The sequence below is a fragment of the Diplotaxodon limnothrissa genome, linkage group LG9 (assembly GCF_057381915.1).
Source record: "Diplotaxodon limnothrissa isolate DT_005_m linkage group LG9, D_limnothrissa_male_GT1.1, whole genome shotgun sequence".
NCBI lineage: Eukaryota > Metazoa > Chordata > Actinopteri > Cichliformes > Cichlidae > Diplotaxodon > Diplotaxodon limnothrissa.
The window spans coordinates 20508361-20527942 of record NC_140604.1 but is presented as its reverse complement, the minus strand read 5'-3'; the positions used below and the strand labels follow the sequence as shown (position 1 = coordinate 20527942).

At 43.5% G+C, this 19582-nt stretch overlaps 2 protein-coding genes across 3 annotated transcripts in view; one reads left to right on the top strand and one right to left on the bottom strand.

The window, feature by feature from the left end:
• Positions 1-6125, top strand: part of gli3 (GLI family zinc finger 3) — a 99058-nt gene extending 92933 nt beyond the window's left edge. The window contains exons 11-15 of the mRNA XM_085362108.1: positions 155-304; positions 403-567; positions 658-948; positions 2820-3213; positions 3736-6125. Coding sequence (XP_085218234.1) covers positions 155-304; positions 403-567; positions 658-948; positions 2820-3213; positions 3736-6125 — 3390 coding nt within the window. The remainder of the gene's footprint in view (positions 1-154; positions 305-402; positions 568-657; positions 949-2819; positions 3214-3735) is intronic.
• Positions 6126-9193: 3068 nt separating this feature from the next.
• On the bottom strand, positions 9194-19199 carry prpf4bb (pre-mRNA processing factor 4Bb). Of its 2 annotated transcripts, none has more exons than XM_085362106.1 (16): positions 19141-19199; positions 17872-17962; positions 16466-17598; positions 15992-16165; positions 15595-15750; positions 15172-15253; positions 14867-15068; positions 12168-12241; positions 11926-12016; positions 11600-11747; positions 11362-11499; positions 11101-11254; positions 10895-11009; positions 10654-10805; positions 10439-10525; positions 9194-10325 (listed from the first exon to the last, which is right to left on the bottom strand). In XM_085362106.1, exons 1-16 carry the CDS (start codon positions 19197-19199, stop codon positions 10122-10124), a joined length of 3060 nt encoding a protein of 1019 aa, XP_085218232.1. In that variant the 3' UTR covers positions 9194-10121. The 2 variants fall into 2 exon arrangements, with proteins under 2 accessions (XP_085218232.1, XP_085218233.1); XM_085362107.1 differs by having other exon boundaries at positions 17887-17962.
• Between the last annotated feature and the right edge of the window lie 383 nt (positions 19200-19582).

Here is a 19582-nt window from a genome sequence, read left to right as displayed (position 1 = left end):
GAGATTTGCCAAAGGAAATATTATATTTCCCCCTATGTGTTGCAGAGGGGAAAAAAAATTGCTCAAGCTGAAAAACAAATACGCTCGACGCAAAGTGACGTTCCACTTCTCACGAGAGCGGTCCCGTTTTAAATTCTCTCATCTTCTTTTGCAGCACATCAACAATGACCACATCCACGGAGAGAAGAAGGAGTTTGTGTGCCGGTGGGAGGAATGCTCTCGAGAGCAGAAGCCCTTCAAGGCACAGTACATGCTGGTGGTCCACATGCGCAGGCATACCGGGGAAAAACCGCACAAGTGCACAGTAAGGGACGCTCAGATAGACTCAGCTGATGTCACATTATTGCGACGTTTGTGGTAAAAGAATGTGATGTGTGAGTGAAACTGTCTTCGTCTCCTCAGTTTGAAGGCTGCACCAAGGCCTACTCTCGTCTGGAAAACCTGAAGACTCACTTACGCTCCCACACCGGAGAGAAACCGTACGTGTGTGAACACGAAGGCTGCAACAAGGCTTTCTCCAATGCATCAGACCGGGCGAAACATCAGAATCGAACACACTCAAATGAGGTGCCAACAGGTTCTTTCACACATTCAACATGCCAAAAAAAACAAAGAAAAACAAACAAACTCAATGTTCGTCTCTCGTCTCTCTCTTAGAAACCGTATGTGTGTAAAATCCCGGGATGCACAAAACGCTACACAGATCCAAGCTCCTTACGGAAGCATGTTAAGACGGTACACGGGCCGGAGGCGCACATTACCAAGAAACAGCGGGGCGATTACCCGCGCCCGCCGCCCCAGCCCCGGGAGCCTGGGGGGAACGGCCAGGGTCGCTCGCCAGGGCAACTTCCGCTGGGCGGGTATACGGACCAAAGGGAGTACAACCACTCTACCTCAAAACAGGACGATTGTCTGCAGGTCAAGTCTGTCAAGACAGAGAAGCCCATGGTAAGACTTCAGCTTTTGTATCCTTCTTGCCGACTCGCATGTGTTTAACTTCATTTTGATTCCTGCACTTTAACTTTCTAACATTCTGACTACTATTTACTTAAACTTAGTGAATGAATGCCTAGTATTTAGGTTTGATGTAGCATTTAATAGGGGCCATGCACGTTTAACACCATAATCTTCTAATGAGTACATGTTTCCTTCTATCCAATGCTTCGGCATTTCTCTCCTTGCCTTTCTAAGGACAGTGGGTAATCAGGTGAGATAGGTATCACTTTATATTTTATTTGTAAAATATTCTCATGTTCTTTGCTCATCGTCCTATTTCCCATCAAACGTTTAACATCCTGTCACAACTGCTCCACTTGTTGACTTTAAAACATGCCAGATGGGTTCCCATTCCTGGTTTCTCTCATCCCTTAAATTCATAAAAAGACTGTTGTTCTTATTGCATTGTACGACACTTTGATATTGACCAAAGACATTGTGTTACTATAAGCTGAGAGCATGCCTTTGGGGAGAACTGCAAGGGCACTGAAAGTAAGCTTGATACTGCTCAGGGCTGCACTGTGCAGCCAAACTTAATCACTAGTAAACAGGATCAAAAGCACTAAACACTATTTCAACTTGATGCCAAAAAAAAAGGATCTCATTATTCCCATCTGCAATGTAATCTGTAACATTCCATTAAATAAAATCAAAAAACAGTAGCTCAAAAAGATATTTGACTATTTTATCCAGATGTGGTCATATGAGAGGAGTTTTTGATTCGACCTCTGTTACAAAAAAGATGCTTGGTGATCCACAGACTATGTGATTTCTGTTCCATGTGTACAATACTCGTCTGCTTCTCATGCAGCACCACAGCTGAGCAGACCGTGTTAGGGTCCAGTAGATGTGGTCACAAGTATTCTAATAGATTTCTGAACAGAAAATAAACAATGACTCGGTGATGTTCTGTTTTCAATATACGTCTAACATTTTGCATCTGTACAACTATCGGCTAATATATACAAAAGTCTTAAGTTTCCTCTAATTTTTTTATATTTTTCTATGGAAGTGAAAATAGGTGCATGTAAACATGGAAATACAGTATACAGGGCAAAAACAGACCACAGATATTCTTCAACACAACCTGAACTCTCTCAGGTAATTTTCCAGACTTTTTGAAGAGCATTCAAGGCTCGTCTTTGAATGTTGGTTTCCTTTTGTCCCATTCACTTACAACATGCTGCATTGGCAGTGTGTTTTTCAGTCACTGGCATGCGGAACAATGAAACAGTTACCAAGCAGATGCTTTCCAGATGTTATTGCGTGGTCAAAGAAAATCTGATGGTACTTTTCTGTATACTTTCTTGTACTGTTTTTTTAGAACTGGCACATTTTCTTTTATCCTGCACACCATGCTGAGATATGCTGATATAAGTTTTTGCCTAATAGCTCTTTAGGAATCAACTTGTTGGGGGCAAAAATGCTTTTTTATACAAATATACAAGACTTTTGCACAGTACTATAGACAGTGGAGATTTTATACACTGAAAGTTTTTAGGTTGTATGACTTAAGGTCCAACTTTCTATAGACTTAAATAAACTAAAGGTTTTTTTCCCCAAAAGATTAAAAGTAACTTTCACACAATCATTACACACACACACGACTACAGTTGTGTTTCATAATGGTTCGTTTTCATGAATAATGATCATTGTCCAACATTTTAGAGTGCATGCTCATTTGTTATCATTTGTAACGCTTTATATCTTCACCTGTGTAACCTGGAGTCATTGTTTCTAACTATTTAACTAATATATTGATTTTTTTTCTCACTTCTCTTCTCCTATTCTTATTCTTCTCTTTCTTTCCTGGCGTGCATCAGACGTCTCAGCCAAGCCCTGGCGGTCAGTCTACATGCAGCAGTGACCAGTCCCCCATCAGCACCTATCCCAGCAGTGGAGTCCAGCTTGCTGTGAGCGCCGGACGCTCGCCAGGGGAGGGGCTGGAGGAGGACGAAGAGAAAGAGGAAAACGAAGAGGAAGTAGAGGAGGAGTGTGAGGGTGAGCCAGCCCCCATCATGGACTCCACTGTCTCCACAGCTACCGCGGCCATGCTGACCCTCCAGGCGAGGCGAAGTATCGGCCGCCCTCTGCGATGGATGGAGCACATCAAGATGGAGAGGCTGAAGCAGGTGAATGGAGCGCTGCCCAGGCTGGGGCCCCTGTCCCCTACACCGCCCCCCAAAGCTTCTGCAGTACCCAACATGTTGGGGAAGGGTAAGGGAAACTTTTACATTTTTAAATGTCATTTTGTCCATTTTATTTGAAGCTCAAATGGGATTGTGAAGATTAAAAAACCCCTCTTATAATGGAATGGTTTAAAGACATGGTAGTTAAAAAGCACCTGTAAACAGAATTCACACCTCACCATGACCGTGCACACAAATCACAGAGATAAATTATCCTGAATTTCATCTTCTGGCTGAAGGATTCAGGCAAAACAAATGCTTAAAATTTACTGTTCTGCTGGAAAATGGTATCAAGACCATATCAAGCTGTAAATCATATCGGAGAGAATAGCATGTAATGTGATGTTTCATGGCCCAACTGCTGCCAGTTGTCTGTGGTAACATCTGTTTGAAAGATCTCTCCACACTTACACTTAACTTATTTGGCTTCTTCTCATCATCTTTGACTAATATCCCGTTTTCACCACACTTTTCCCCCCCCTCCCCTCGTTTCTCTTTATCGTGTCCAAACTTTTCTCATTCCCATCTCTTTGTCTGCGTGTCTCCCCAGGAACCTGTCTGGGCAGGCAGTGGGGGGTGTCTGCCCCTCAGCCACCTGCTCATGCTGAGCTGGGCAGCACAGAGCTAACAGTGCTCAACTTGCTCAGAGACCGGCGTGACAGCAGCGGCAGCGCCACCAGTTCAGCCTACCTGAGCAGCAGCCGGCGCTCCTCCGGCATCTCCCCCTGCTTCTCCAGCCGTCGCTCTAGCCAGGCTTCCCAGAGCGAGGGCACGGCAGCAGCCGCCCACCACCGCCGCCACCACAACCTCAGTTCCACCGACTCTTACGACCCCATCTCCACCGATGCCTCCCGTCGGTCCAGTGAAGCTAGCCAGTATGGAGGTGGGGTGGGAGGAGGGGGTGGAGGGGTGTTCTCAGTTGGGGGCTGTGGAGGTGGGGGAGTAGTAGGCATTGGGGGAGGAGGAGGGGGATCACGAGGGATGCTCAATTTAACCCCAGCCCAGCACTATCACCTTAAAGCCAAGTATGCAGCAGCAACAGGTGGCCCGCCTCCTACGCCTCTACCCAACATGGAGCGCATGAGCTTGAAGACCCGCATGGCCATGATGGATGAGGGTGGTAGCAACCACTGTTTGCCACCTCTAGTCAGGCCACCTCGCTGCAGTGACGCCACCAGTGGGTACAGCAATGGCTACACGGGACATGCAGGTAATAGGAGGAGGGTCTTCTACCCTGGTGAGGGACCACTGAGTGGAAACCGGAGGGCTAGCGACCCAGTGCGGACGCAGGCTCCTGAAACTTGTAGTTTCCCTCCGGTGCAGCGCTTCAGCAGCCTTAATAACCTCCACCCTCTTCCGCCTCTTGCTCTGCACTGTACGCCTGAGTCTCGAAATTTGAACCTACAGAACTACACGTGCTCAGAAGGCAACCTGCACAGAGGCCTGCAGCACTCACCATACACCCCTAGCATTGCGGAACAAGCGGCCTTAGAAGCTCTGGCAATGGAGGACAATGGGGAGGCTGAGCTGTTGCTTGGGGATGAGGATATATTACCAGATGATCTGGTGCAGTATCTCCATTCCCAAGTTCAGTTGGACAATGGCTCCCACATGCACAATGAGGACCAAATAGCTTCTAGCCAAAGGGACACCTCCCACCTATCTATGGAGGAGATAGACCAGATCCAAACTCCGGGGTCAAATACGGCCTTCCCTGGGTCCCATAGTCTTCAGCAGCAGCAGCAACAGTTACGAGAGAGGAAGAGCCCCAGTAAACTTCCCATCCAATGGAATGAAGTGAGCTCTGGGAGTGCTGACAAGTGTCCTCCAAGGGATCAAAACCACCATTCGCAGTGTAGAAGGTGGCCTAGCACAGAACACGGGCCTGTGTCTGCACCTTTTGGCAGGTTTGGAAACATGGTTATTCAGCAGCAAGTACCCGTTGATTTCCAGAACAGTTGCGCCCAAGCTAATCAGTCTCAAAGTGCTTGCTGCGTAAACCCTGGAGTGAAGCTAGAGACATCACCTAACTCCTGCTTGGAAATGAGAGGTACTGGTCAAAACTCTACAAACAACTTTAATAGGTCTAATTTTACACAGATCAGCAATGGACCTTTTCCCCAGGGCTTCAGAGAGCAGGCCTCCAACGGATTTCAAAAACAGAGCCACTTCCATCAGAAGCACAACAGCAGCTCTTGCCAGGTAGGAAACAACCTAATCCTTAGCAGAGCCTCCATGGATTACCTCCCCAGCCTCTCCCAGGGGTCTGCTCTTCATCACAATCGCCCGGTACATGTTCCTCATCCACCAATCAACAGGAACTTGGGCAGAACCCAGCAATACCTCAGTCCCGGGAGCACCAATGAAAACGAATCTTGCGTCACTCAACAAGCACAACTGCAGAGGAGTGGCGAGAGCTGCTCCCTTGCGAATCAAGTTTCTGGGCTGAAGCTGGAGTCCCAGGATCATGGATACTTAGAGCAGGGCTTTGTTGACTGCCCCTCTTACGAACCAGCAGATCATAAGACCTCCACATTCCATGTTCTGGAAGATCAGTGCTTGTTGGACTCCATAGCTGCATCTGAGGGACAAGGTGGTGGAAGCGGCAACGGGGTTTCGGTTGCTCTTCTCTCCCCTGGTGCAGATCAGGTGACCAGCACAGTGGACGGTAGTGTTCCCGGTGTATTAGATGAAGGGGTAAGTCTGGACTTCGGTGCCATGCTGGAGGATGGCTATGACCAGGGCAGCTTGGTCTCAGGAGCGTTGAGTCCCTCCGTCTTCCAGGGTCTGTCCAGGACCTCCTCACGCCTCACCACCCCTCGGGCATCTGCTGCCTTCCACAGTGTGGTCCCTGGCCTAAACAACATGGCCATCGGAGATATGAGCTCTCTCCTCACCACCCTTGCTGAGGAGAGCAAGTTCTTGGCTATAATACAGTAGCTGCTCTCTGCTTTCTCCTCCCGTAGAAAAATAAAGGAAAAGGAAGAGGAAAAACTCTGGTGTATGTGAAGACAAAGTTAAAAGCGGTAATTATGAGAACTTTATGTACTTAGAAGTGTTCTGAAACAGGCAGTTGCCAAGCCCTTGCTTTTTTATTTTGTAAAAATGTCATCCTACAAAGAAACGGGATGTGTCAAAAATTGTGTATAAATAAATAGTTATATTCCTTTTCTGGAATGAAGGCTATTTTTGGAAGCCCTTCTCTTTGTAAAACTACGTGATGGTGAGCAAAAGCTCACGCCCTTGAATCAGTATTCTGTGTATTGTTACTGTTTTTGCTGTACGCCCTGTCGGTAAAAAAATAAATAAAATAAATGCATGTACTCAAGTGAAACATTTAACACTGTCTATACGAGTGCATAGACTAGCCCACGTGCCCACGTATCAGTCGTGCACCGCTCCCACTGGTACAAAGCAGATGAATCCATTGTCATCATAGGAAGTGAGACACGGGTCATGAATTCAACAGGCCCCGAAAGCAACTTTATATATCATAGGTTTTAACAAGTGGTATATTTACATTTGTTGTTACGTTTTTGTTTGTACGTTCCTTTTGCGAAGCTGTAAATGTTTCAGTGCTTCTACCAAGTTTTGCCAAGTGGTGTTTTTCCTCGACACGGTATCGAGTCCAAAACGCGGACCACACATCCGAGTCTTCAAGGCGCCGTAGATTGTTGTCTACTTAATATCTAAATGGCTTGATTTTGTTAGTCTGGTAAGGTACTCACAAGTGTATATAACTGTTTTTATATTCTGTTTGTTTTGTTGACGTTGGATTGCACGGTTGTTCGAAGCTGATGTGTAAATGGACTTTCTCTCCTTGATTTGGTGCTTTTTTTTAAAGAAAAACAAAAGAAATAACAAAAAACGAAAGATGCTTACATGGATTGATTTGAGTACTTTCTATGGTTTTGAATTGTCTTAATAACTGATGGCGGTCCACAGCACACAGCGTTTTCCGCTCCCAATGAAAAGTGCTGTACAGTGACGTGTTTTGTTTTATAGGAAATCATGCGTATCGTTCTCTCCAAAGCTCTTAAATTCAGAATGTGTACTGCCATTAAGTATTGCAGTGACTTTGTCAACAGTGTTAGTATTGCCTTGCAGTCTTGTGTGACTGCACACAGAATATCGAGTAGTTTACCTTTTACTCTGCATCAAAGCGGTGAGGTACAAACTGTTTTATTGTTTTTTGGTACTTTTTTGGTCATTTTTGTAGCTGTGCATTGATGGTGTTTACTTTCTTTGGTTTTGTTGTGTGTTTTTTTTTTCTTCTTCATTTTTTCAAAGAAGTAGAAATCATTTCCCTTTGAAAGAAGGAAATTTCAGAGGTATGTGCCTTATATGTATCTGCCTGTCAGAAAAGAAAGAGATCACTGCCAATCTTCCATTGTGAATTATGAAAAGAATAAAAAGTAAACATGTAAAGTGTCTTGTGGGGTCTGAAAAAAAGAGAAAAATCACAGAACATTTATATAAGAAAAGTCTGGATATCAGAAAAGTTGAGATTTGCGAAATGCATTCTACTTTTCTTTTTTTTTCCCGTTGTTGTTTTCACATTTATTGTGCTTTTATATATATATATATATTGTAAATACATTACTCATGCTGTAGTTTTAGCAGAGGAACTAGGGCAGGGGATATCCTGGGCCAATACAGAACTGACTTTGATAGCAGGGATTCCCAGGCCCTGGGCAGAGGCCAGGCAGATCTGGCTCAGAGCGGAGCTTCAAGTGCCCAGCGCTGCCCCTCCGCCAGAAGAGCCACTTTGCTCTTTTATAACTGACTACAAATGTTTGTATGGTTTTAATAAAAATGGAAATTATATTTTAAGTGTCTTCCCTTCTTTATACTGCGGTTTTGATATTATATGAAACATATTGCTTTGAACTCTGTGCCTGTTTTCATAAAGACACAAACCCAAGATAAGAAACCGAGCTACTTCAGCAACTCTGCACACATCCACCTCAATTTACTATAAATCAAAGTCACTAAAAGGAACAATATTGTGCAAGTTTATTTAAAAAAAAGAAGAAAAAGACTGCAAGATACAAAATAAAATAGTCTGATGCTACTTCAGACTACTGTGTGGAAATATTCTGCCATTAAAAGTAAACACAATGTTCCAACATGAGTAAATTCATTCAGAGAAGCGCGAGTGTTCCTGATGCCCTCGTTTGATCATCAACAGAGACTACACTGTAAGGTTGGAGCTCATGAAGTTGATGGATATAAATTACATGTTTGGTTACATATTCACATTAAAAGCAGTCACGTCCTCATCTATGTTGAGATTAAAGCCAGCAGGTCTATAGCCCACGTCTATTTACAGGCCCCTTAAAGCTGACAGCCCATCAGCTCCAATCAGAAGTCCTTTTAGTGTGAGCACAGTGAGATCTTGCATCACTTCCACCCCCCCCCTCTCTCCCTGCCTGACTTTCCAGAGCGAGAAAAAAAAAATCGGAGTCTTTTCTAAGCGAGACTCCCATTATGCTTTTAAGGAGCTCGACACAAGTGCAATCATACAACGAGAACGAAGGCTACGGTTAGACTGCGGAGAGGGAGAGCAAGAGACCTTTAAATTGTTCCAATGGGATACAAGATGGAGCGCTTTTACTTTTGATGCTCAGAGGCTGCGGCTGTCTCAACAATTTTTTCCTTCCCTCTCAAAAAAAAAAAAAAAAAAAGGAAGCTTGCCACCTTTTCCAACACCCCCTTTGCATCCTTAAGAGTTCACTTAGCGGAGACGGAGGATCCTGTGAAGTAAGACACCCCCCCCCTCTCCATTCTCAATTCTGTTCATGCATCTCTACACCAGAAAAGCCATTAAAATTATGGATAAACAAGCTGAACAGTGCTACATCACATTCAAATGAAGAAAGGGTGTTTGGTATACAATAGGAAACATTTTATTACTAAAAACTTCTTATACTGAAGGTGCTCTTTCAGCAGCGTTTCCACAACTATTCTTTATTGAAATCACAAGATTTTTTTTTTTTTAACCACTTACTTGAAACAAAACAAATCATACATGAAATGACAGTAACTATGGACTATATACAACAGTGGAAGAGAGGTGGGGTTGGCTTCAATCGGCCAGCATTGTTTGGTGTTTTAACACACTAGGCTCGTACAGGAGGCACTTGAATGTGAGAGCCTTAAGAGCCACGACCTAGCCAGAGTGCTGGAGGGAGAGGAAGGTTAAAAATGGAATCGACCGGCAACAGAAAACAATGACTACCTGCTTTAAAAATTAAGAAAAAAACAAAACAAAAACTTTTTGTAAGGAGTCCATAATATGCATCTATTCCTTCAGCTCAGACCTCGAGACCCGAGGACTGGTTAGTGGTGGAGCGGGGAGGTTGTCGTCGTCACATGTGGGACACTGATGCACATACAGAGCATTTTTACAGGCCTGCACCACGCAAATCTATAGCACAAAGGGTGCACATTCAAAAGCATGCATCGCCCCACAATGAGCAATGTGGTTATAAAAGAGGAAAGGTGTGTTTATGTTAGGACGTCTGCAACTACGACAAAATTCAACTGTCTGCTGCTCGAGATTGTTAATGCAATAGACATACACAGTATTTACAGGAATCATATTTTTCTTTTAAACATCTGTTTCTCCGATGCCAGTTAAATTAAAAAAAGAAACTGTAACTCATTGGATATCAGGGAAAAGTTTACAGTGACAATTGAAGAAAAAAAAACAAACCTATGTTTTCAAGAATGGCTACCATTTCAATGATCTATTTACAATAAAACACAATTATGCATCCATAAACAAAATGAAGCTGAGGACGAAAAAAAAAAAAAATCCATGACATTCTGAACAGTCTGTGAGTTGTCTGCCTCACTGCAGAGTTCCCGTCAGAGCAGGTTTAGTGGTTGGCTCTGTCTGTGTTGCTCTGGGAGTGTATGGTGTTCAGCGTTTCAGATCTTCTCCTGGATAAAGGGGTGCTGCAGAGCCTGGTTGATACTGATGCGCTTGGCTGGGTCCAGCATCAGCGTTCCATCCAGCAGGTCCTTCAGCTGCATTACCTTCTTCCTCTGGTCCTCAGGCAGCCGCTGGCCTCCTATCATGTCTGCCAGCAGGTCTTTGGTGGGGTTGATGGTGCTCATCACTGTCACCTTCTCCTAAAGGCGTTGAGCAACAAAAATATAAAACTTTTAAAACTGCTATTAAAATAGAGGGACATGTAAAAAAAAAAAGAAAAAGAATGGTTTAGAGGCAAGAAAGAACACCTTACCCTTTCAGTCACTTTGTCTACTTCAATGTACAAGAAGTTCAAATTCTGATCGAAGTGCTGGTCTTTGAACAATCCTTTACGGATCATCTGTGGAAAGAATCCAAAACATTGCATCAGTCTTCTTGAACAGTGCACAGTAGAGCAACACATCTCCCTTCATCTAGAAAAGGGGAAACAATCACTAAAGGAACTGAAATTATATGATGCAATTTCACCTTGTTGGGCATCTTGCCCTTGAGGTCCATAGCCAGCTTGAGCATGTGATTGTTGGAAGATCCAGGAAGCAGGATTTTGCCTGTGTAAAGCTCGTACAGAGTGCAGCCGACGGACCACATGTCGATGCCATAGTCGTACGGCTTTCCTATGACTGAGGAAGAAATTATGAGCAAACTTCAAATTTAAAACGAGCTGATTAATGGTGAATATTTAAAGAAAAGAATAAATAGTGGTACTTACTAATTTCTGGAGCCCTGTAAAATCTGCTGACCAGATATGGTGTGATGTCATTGTCAGCAACATGTGACGCCGAACCAAAGTCACACAGCTTCAGGATGGTCTTTGACTCATTCACCTTTTAAAGACATGAATAGAAATCACACGTGGCACAACTACTTTGGTCATTCTGTGAGCCGATTTAAGATGACTGAGCATTTGAGTCATACCAGGATATTATCTGGCTTGATGTCGGCGTGGAGGATGTTGCATCGTTTGAGCAGCTTGAGAGCCAAGAAGAGCTGCTGGCTGTAGGAACGCACAGCTTTGATGTGAAGCCCAACATCTTTACCGTACTTCTTCAGCACCTCTCGCAAATTCATGCTACAAATGAAAAATTTACAAACTCATGAATTATGCTGAGGTAATTGATGAAAAGCACACCTTTCAAAATATGATGAAAATGAATGTGATGTCCTCTCTCTGAGTACCTTAGAGGCTCAAACACCAAACAAAGATGCTGCTTGTGGTAAAAGTGCCTGAAAAGGCGCAGGCAGTGGAACTTGTCATCGGGATCAGCGTCATTCAGCTTCTTGAGGAATTCCAGCTCTTTTAATCCGGTCTTGTGCCTGTTCAAACATACATCTTGTCAGGAGTGAAGCCATTACGGTATTTAAACAGATCAATAACTTTCACATATGAAATGCTGGCATTCATGGGAAGACTCACATGAGCTCGTTGTTTCGGATGATCTTGATTGCCACCTCCTGGCCGGCTCTGGCAGTGTCTCTGGCTCTGATCACATTGCTGAACACACCTTGTCCAGTGTAGCCATACACGTCGTAACGTTTGTCCAGCGTCTCCCCGATGTTCACTCCTAAACAACAACACAATTTACAAATGTGTAAAATGACTGAGACGAAGTCTCTCGTTGCACTTAAAAACAAACTTTGATGTGCGACGAACGCAAACAGGCTACAACCTTCATTCCTGGTGACATTAAACAAGCATAAAATGTCACCTTAACCTACAGTTAACAGAAAGGAAACACTTACGGTAGTAACCCTCAGCATCAGTCCAGTTGTCCCTGAGGTTGGGGTTCTCCTTGAAGTCCTTTCCTACACCTGCTGCTCTCATCCTGGCACTCTGCAGAAACAGCATGAAAAAAAACAGAGGTCAGTAATTCACTGGTGTGCCTCAATAATTTACACTCTTCTGAAGAACGACACAAAGACACAAATTAAAAATAAGTGAAGATTTTAAGATGCCCTACTGAGCTCAGTATTTAAATACTTACGTCAAAGTCTGCAGCAAACATGTCATCTGACTCGGTAAACATGTCTGGAGCTGAAGGCTTCTTCGGGTTAGATCCTGAGACACACAACAACAACAACAACAAATTATACCAGCAAAAGATGAGTTTCTGCTCATTCAGCATGTTGTAAAAAACAGTATATCTGGAACTTGTGTTTGATTCACATACTCTGCAGAGATCAAAACATGCTGCAGGTGGCAGAGACACCAGGCTTTGGATTACAAGCCAGCAACTGAATGAACACATGACAGAAAGAAACAAAATTAAAATCCCTGCATCACAAAACGCTGCATTTCTCACACAAACGAGCCACCAAATACCCTTTTAGACATGTGTACTTCCTGTACTGGACGTTTTTTAACATGCCCCTGTGTTAAAATGAAAATACCAAATTGTTCCAAACTGCAGGGAAGCAATATTAATGCAGCGTCCTAGCTCCAATTTCAAGTAATGTAAAAACGCTTTTTAATCACATTTCACGTTTATAAACTTGATTTGATTCATTTCTGCTGAAGGGACCGTGACAAAACCAAAAGAAAGAAAGAAAAAAAAAACAAAAACTGAAAAGTGCCATTTTGCTTTCAACAAAAATCACAGCCAGAAAACTGGGAACAGGCTGTCCAAAAGATTGCCATCTCTGACAGAAGGAGCTTTTAACTGTTAGGTTTCATCTCTCCGCCATGCTCACAGAAGACTGTGCTCTTCAGTGATCAAGTGGGCACAGGCAGCGACTCAAATCTCTTTTCAGAAAAATTTCAAAGGCTTAAGTGAGGGGTGGAAGTAGGGCTGGGCGATATATCGAGTTTTTAAAAAATATCGATATATTTTCATACGAGATATAAGATGTGACAATATCCTTTATATCGATATAGTCTATGTTACGTTATAATTATACTTGTGGAGCCGCAGGTTTGCCTCTCTTTCGTCCACTTTTGTCTCTACGCAACGTTACTCAGCCTCGCCTCTCCTGCACTGAACACAACTCCCCCATAGCTTCACCTGCAGGCAATGACAAGATGAAAGCGGAAAATCTCCGTTAGCGAGTTACCGTGCGTGGGGCTGGATGGCGTCAACGTGTTAGCGAGCTAACCGCGCTAACGACGTGCAGCCCGGAGGTGCTGCACGGCCTAAAATCCTTTCCTTTTCTCAAAAATCGACAGTGCGCCTTATGTATGAATTCTGGTTGTGCTTACTGACCGCGAACCGATTTTATGTGGTACACAGCGCTCAGCAATCTGTCAAAAAATGTTTTAATATGACTTTGCTAAGCTACGGAGCTGCACCGCTTGATGGATTGTCGGAGAATTACGGCTACAGAGGAGGAGCCTCGCGGAGTGATACGTACTGTGTGTGTGTATAAGGACCACAAATGGCACCTGTTCAGAGACGTGGTGCAGCTGTGAAATCTGTCTCTTTGTTATTATGCTCAGCGTCTATTAGTTTACATTTTGACTGCACAATTGTGAGCTTTTTGTTATGCACAAAAACAACATTGTTTTCTTTTATTTATGGACCATGATTATTTAATATATGCTGATAATTTATTTTTGAGTAATATCTACGCTGTATGTAAATAAAAGTGCCCGTGTGACATCTGGGACACAGTGTGACTAAGAACTCTCTTTTTGTTCTTAACTTATGGCTTAAAAAAAAAAAAAAAAAATCGAGATATATATCTTATATCGCCATCCAGCTAAAAAATATCGAGATATGAATTTTGGGTCATATCGCCCAGCCCTAGGTGGAAGTAAAGGAAGGACAGCGCAGAACAGTCTGTCGTTACCTGGGTCAAGCTGTCTCCTTTTTGCTAAGATAACACATGAAGGCACGTTTGTATTTGGCCTAAAACTGACCATTTTAAACGAGCTCTGTGTTTGTTATGTGTTTTCAGCGGTCACTGGTATTTAAATTTGGATTCTTCCGCTTCATATGCAAAACAAAAAACAAACAGTCGCAAAGACCAAATGCGTTGATTTAAACTGGTGGGAAATGCAATGCATTTCATATGTTAGCTATGGCAGAATCAAAACAATACAGATGGGGTCTCCCACTTTTAATTCATTCATTCTGCCTGTTTAACTTTATAATAAAATTCAGGAGCACATAAAGGAAGAGAGTATACTTTGTAGGATGTCAGGTCAGTATGCAGTGATGTAGTATGGCCAAGGACACATCAAAGAACACGCTGCTAAAAACAAGTGGCTCTAACACACCCAGACCTCCTGCAGTTCAAGCAATCAGACATTACTGTGTCCTGAATGCATTCACTTCTGTGCTTAAGCTGTCCACTTATGCTCAGATCAGCCAAAACACCTGCCAGTGTCAGGTGCGAAAAAGTAGATTTCAACCTCTGCAGTAGTTCTGGAAATAACATTTCAGCTAAAAAACATAAATAAAATACTAATAACAATTAAAAAAAAAAAAACTCTCAAAGGCTTCTGCTTGCTCTTATTGTGACAAGCAGGTAATAGGGTAACATACAAGAGTCTTTAAGAGATTCAAGTCCTTCTCCATGCTAACAAGGAGAAGGAAAAGAACATATCTGCATCCTCCTATAATCCATTAGACTATTTTAAAGAGATCCCCTGAATTTGCAGCCAACCAGGATGCTCACAGCTGACAGTGTGGTTCATTCAGTTGGCCTTGTATGCTAACAGTCATCATTCTGATTGGAACATTACCATCTTTCTCCTGGGCGATGAGGTTGTGCTTGGCTTTGATGCTGGCCTCGAAGGTGTTAACGTTCTCGCGCTCGTACTCCTTCACGTCTGCGGCTACTCGCTCCAAGATGTCATCGGGTGAGGGCGAACGGCTACGCGTGCTGCTCTGGGGGCTGCTGGGCTCTGACGTCTGATTGGTGTCCTCGTTCACGATTTTGTACTTCTGTAAAGTGGAAAGAACAGCTGATGTAAGAAGGTCACTCATCAAATCCACTTATAGAAGTTACAAAAATTCCAGACATGAATTAGCGTGGGTATAAACAGACCTGGACGATGGCCATGCGCTGTTGGCGGCGCTGCTCAATGAGAGCTTCTTCATCTATCTCCTCACCATCAAAATCCTCCAAACTGCAAAAACATGCCAGAAATTAAAATTACAAAGGAAACACTTTCCTGTTAACGACTAAGCAACAAATCGTGCCCTGATGCATTAATGTGAAACAGGATATGATATCAGCTACAGATCATGGACGTCCTCAAAGACGAGATGGTAAAAATTGTCTTATTTCTAATCAATATCTACAAATGCTAAGGACTCAACTTTGTTTTGATTCATTAGTGCCAGCATTAATTCACCAAAAGCAGTTGATATGAATGGCTGCAGAGACGTACCACACCGTTTCACAGCAAATTTGAACTCTGTATGGCGAACCCGATCGGATCTTAGTTTTTATATCACTTTTACTTACACTTCTTCCTCTGAGGACTCCTGATCGACTTTCATGCCTTCTGAGAGACTTCCCTTGAACTTGTCTTCATCTCTGTTGCGTCGTCTTCTTTCCCGATCGCGGGACATTGAGCGTCGATACTGTCGGAGTCGACCATATCGGTCTCTCTCCCCAGACCTGTGAGGCACAGACGTGATGACAGGAATCATTATTTACTTCAAAAAGAAAAGAGGGGGGAAAGGTACTAGCAGACAGGGATATAAACAGAATTCATATCTAAACAACTGTTGGACCACCAAAAACTAATTAGAGAAACACAAGAGTTCTCCAGCGACTTTTGAGAACTGCTTTGTTGTGACTTGGGATAATGTCTTCTGTCACATGTAGACAAGTTGAGTGAAAAGTGAGCGGCCATCACCTCCGTCTCAGTGGAGACCTGCTCCGTCTGCGGGGGGAAGAGCGGGAGCGGCGGCGTGGCGATGGGGACCGTCGTCTTAGAGGCGAGCGACTCATCCTGCGGCGAGACGATGATCTCGGACTGGTATCACGCGATCGGTCTCTGCCTGGTCCAACATCTGCCCGAGAGCGCTTCCTGGAAGAACATAAAAAATAATATTTCAAAATCTGTCATAACTTTACTTTTGCGCCTTCAAGACTTTTTTTTCTCCGCAACTTTGGATCAGCATTTAAACTAAGTTAAATATATCATTATCTTCCAGTTTACAAAAAAATAAATAAATAAATAAATCTTTAGCTTTTATAAATGAACACTCAAATATTTTACATTTTTGCAAACTCACTTTTATTCATCTGAAACTGAAAGACAATTCTGTCATCTGTCACAATCAGCTTATTATGGGAAACGTTGGAAAAGCCAGAGGTGTGCACTAACCTCAGTGGTGACTCCTGTCTCTCAGCATCTCGCCTCCTGACCTCTAGTGAGCGGCTACGGCGTCTCTGGGGCGAGAACCTAGTTCTGGATGGAGAGTGGCTCTGTTTTGATATCCTTTCTGAGGCACTAGCCGAAGGGTAGCGGGCATCTCTATGGCGAGGGGAAGCGCTGCGTTTCCTTGCAGGGCTGTGAGCCCCTCGTCTATGAGGGGAGCGGTTTTCCTTTCCTAAAGAAGTGTCCTTGGATGGTGACTTGGCTGGCCGTTTGTCCCGGTCAGCGTCTGAGCGACTTGGCCGTTCTCGTCCAGGCGATCTGGACCGTCGGCTCACTCTTTCCTGGTTGGGTCTGTCATCCCGCTGCGGAGAGGACCGTTTATCAGTGCGGCCGACTTTCTGCTCTCCCCTGAAGCTGGAAGGAGAGTTGGACTTCCTTCTCTCCTTGGACCTATCAGTGCTGTGTGAACCCTTCCTGTCTTTTGACCTGCTCCTTCCTCGCCCTCTGTCTTTTACACCTGTGTCCTTGGTGCTTTTGGTCACCTTGTCCTGCTTAGACTCCTTGGCTAGCTTGTCTGCAGACTTACTCCGACTACGGCGTTTGGAGCTAGACTTACTGCCCTCTGTTGAGTCCCGTCTAGATTTGCCACTTTTTCCTCTGGGTGATATAGGTTTACCTGAGCTGCCCCTTTGTCGTGGTTCTCCATTTCTGAACCTTGCATCTCCATCCTCTTCAGATCCAGAGTTATACCCCTGAAGGATCAAACCCATGCCAGACTGAACTTTTCCCTCCATCAACTGGCTGTCAAGTTCAGCTTTGATCATGGCCCTCTGTTTCTCCAAATCCTCCAGCAAGGCCCTGTCATCCAGACTTGGATTTCCAGAAGAAGGAGAAGATTCAGCTTTTCTATGAGTAGAGGAGCCAAAGAGGACAGCGGCAGAGGGAGAGGAGCCCTCTTTGCGTTTGTGTTTCCTATGTTTGTGACGATGCTTGCGTTTGCGGTCCTTGTCCTCATCAGAGGCATGTTTGTGCTTTTTGTGCTTACTGCGATGCTTGTGTTTTTTCCGCTTGTGTTTACCGCTACTGCTGTGATGTTTGGACCCCTCCTCTGTCTTCTCGCCATTAGTTTCAGCCTCCTCCTAGGATGTGAACATACCAGGATAACAATCAATTTAGTTGACAGATGATCTCTGTAATTCTTAGTTATGGTGTAAACAGATATAATCTTGTTTTCTTTGAGTTTTTACCACCTAACCAACCTAGACTGTATTCAGAATGACTGATGTAGACAAAAAGTGTTACTAAATTTTGGTAAAAGTTGATCCTACAGCAAGTTATAGTAGCACAGTTTGGTATAGTCTGAGTTTTGTGTTAAAAGAGATGACACCACTTGATGGCATTTAGGTCCTCACATTGTCAAGCCCTACCTCCTCCTCCTCCTCTTCAGATATGTCACCGCTGTCCTCATTTCCACTTCGTTCATGGCTTTCCAGATCTTGCTTCCTGTTTCAAAAAAAAAATATTTAATTGCTTTAGTGCTAAATTATTTGGCTGACTGAAGTCAAAAGGAAACAAAGGTCTAAAAAAATAGACACAACTGTGTCAAATATTGTTTTTGGACTGGTAGTAGGAACACACGACCATAGCAATGCCTGACCCTGAATGCAACTGATAACATCCCATAAAATGAGACGCACAGAGTTCTGCCATCTGTCCAAAATACTGACAGGTGCTTAAGTTTAAGTGTCTGGGATATAAAACACTATGATAATCAACTAAAAATTTCAGTTACACATCAAATCTTCTTGTGGCACTATTATTTTTTCCCCTTTAAATCTGGAAAAATAGGAAACTCTATCCAATTATTATTTCTTTAATAATGAAGTGAACACGATTTACAGTAACAAACATCATACAACGTGATCAGTAGTTTTAATTTTAATACATGTACATAAAAAGATCATAAAGATAGCTATTCTTTCCTCGAGGTAACTTGCAGTCATTGTGAACATTTAGTCTAAAAATCAGTTCATAGCTTACACAACATTCATTTCCGAGTTTAACCCATCATCGCCCGAAGTGTACCATTTTAGGTAAGCGTAAGGTGTTTAACATCGGGCATACCGGGATTATATAACGTGGTCAGTTTAGCATGAAGCTGTAGAAACACTGATCAGAATCGCTCGTTGATGAGAGAGTGACACTCGGTAAATCCCCGTGTAACCTTCACTTGCTCCCTCTTTCTCCGAGCGAGACCGCCAAGATGATTTTCACTCATTAGCTCTGACATGCTAACCGTCTTTAGCAAAGTTAGTGCTAAGCAGCTACATCCACTGAATAATTTTTGCTATGCTAACTTACATTACATGATAGCTGCTTGGGAGCGAGTACAAACCTTACACTGCGTGTGGCTTAGCAGGTACACTTTATTGAGGCAAATACACACAAACGCGGATGAGGTACACTTCTACATGCTATCACCGAAACTTAGTGCTAGCCGCGCTGAAGAACATTAGCTAGCTAGCCAAGAACGTTAGCCTATCGTGAGCATGCCCCGGCAACAAAGTGAACTTGCTACTCCGTTAGCCCCGGCAATGATAACACTTCCCTTCATATTCGACCTGAAAGAGGCCTATAACTTACTGCCACAAACTTTAAGTATCTGTAATTTAATAACTTACACGTGCTCGTTGCCATTATTCATTCTCCTGGACGAGATCTCCATCTCAACGTCGGCCATTTTCCTCAGCTGAGGGGGCTTTTTCTTCTTCGGCTACTTTCTCCACATGGGTACAATGATATCAAAATACTGACACGTTCCTCTGGTGTTTTGGCGGCGCATCGCAGTCAGAATTTGTGCACTGAAGTCTGTTCTTTGTCCACTAGAGTGTGTGCTTGTGTAACTTGAAATTTTCATATTAGCCACTTACGTCTTGATGCATGCTCAATCATCCAGGTAAGTAACGTTTACCTAAGTAAGTGACTTCTTCGAAGAAGTCACTTGGATGAGTGACGAAACGTTTCTCCCACAAAACGCTACGTCCAGATGAACAGAATCAACTTTTGGAGATTAGCCACTTACATTACACACAGACACCCCCTGCCTGAACAACTGCCAAATTA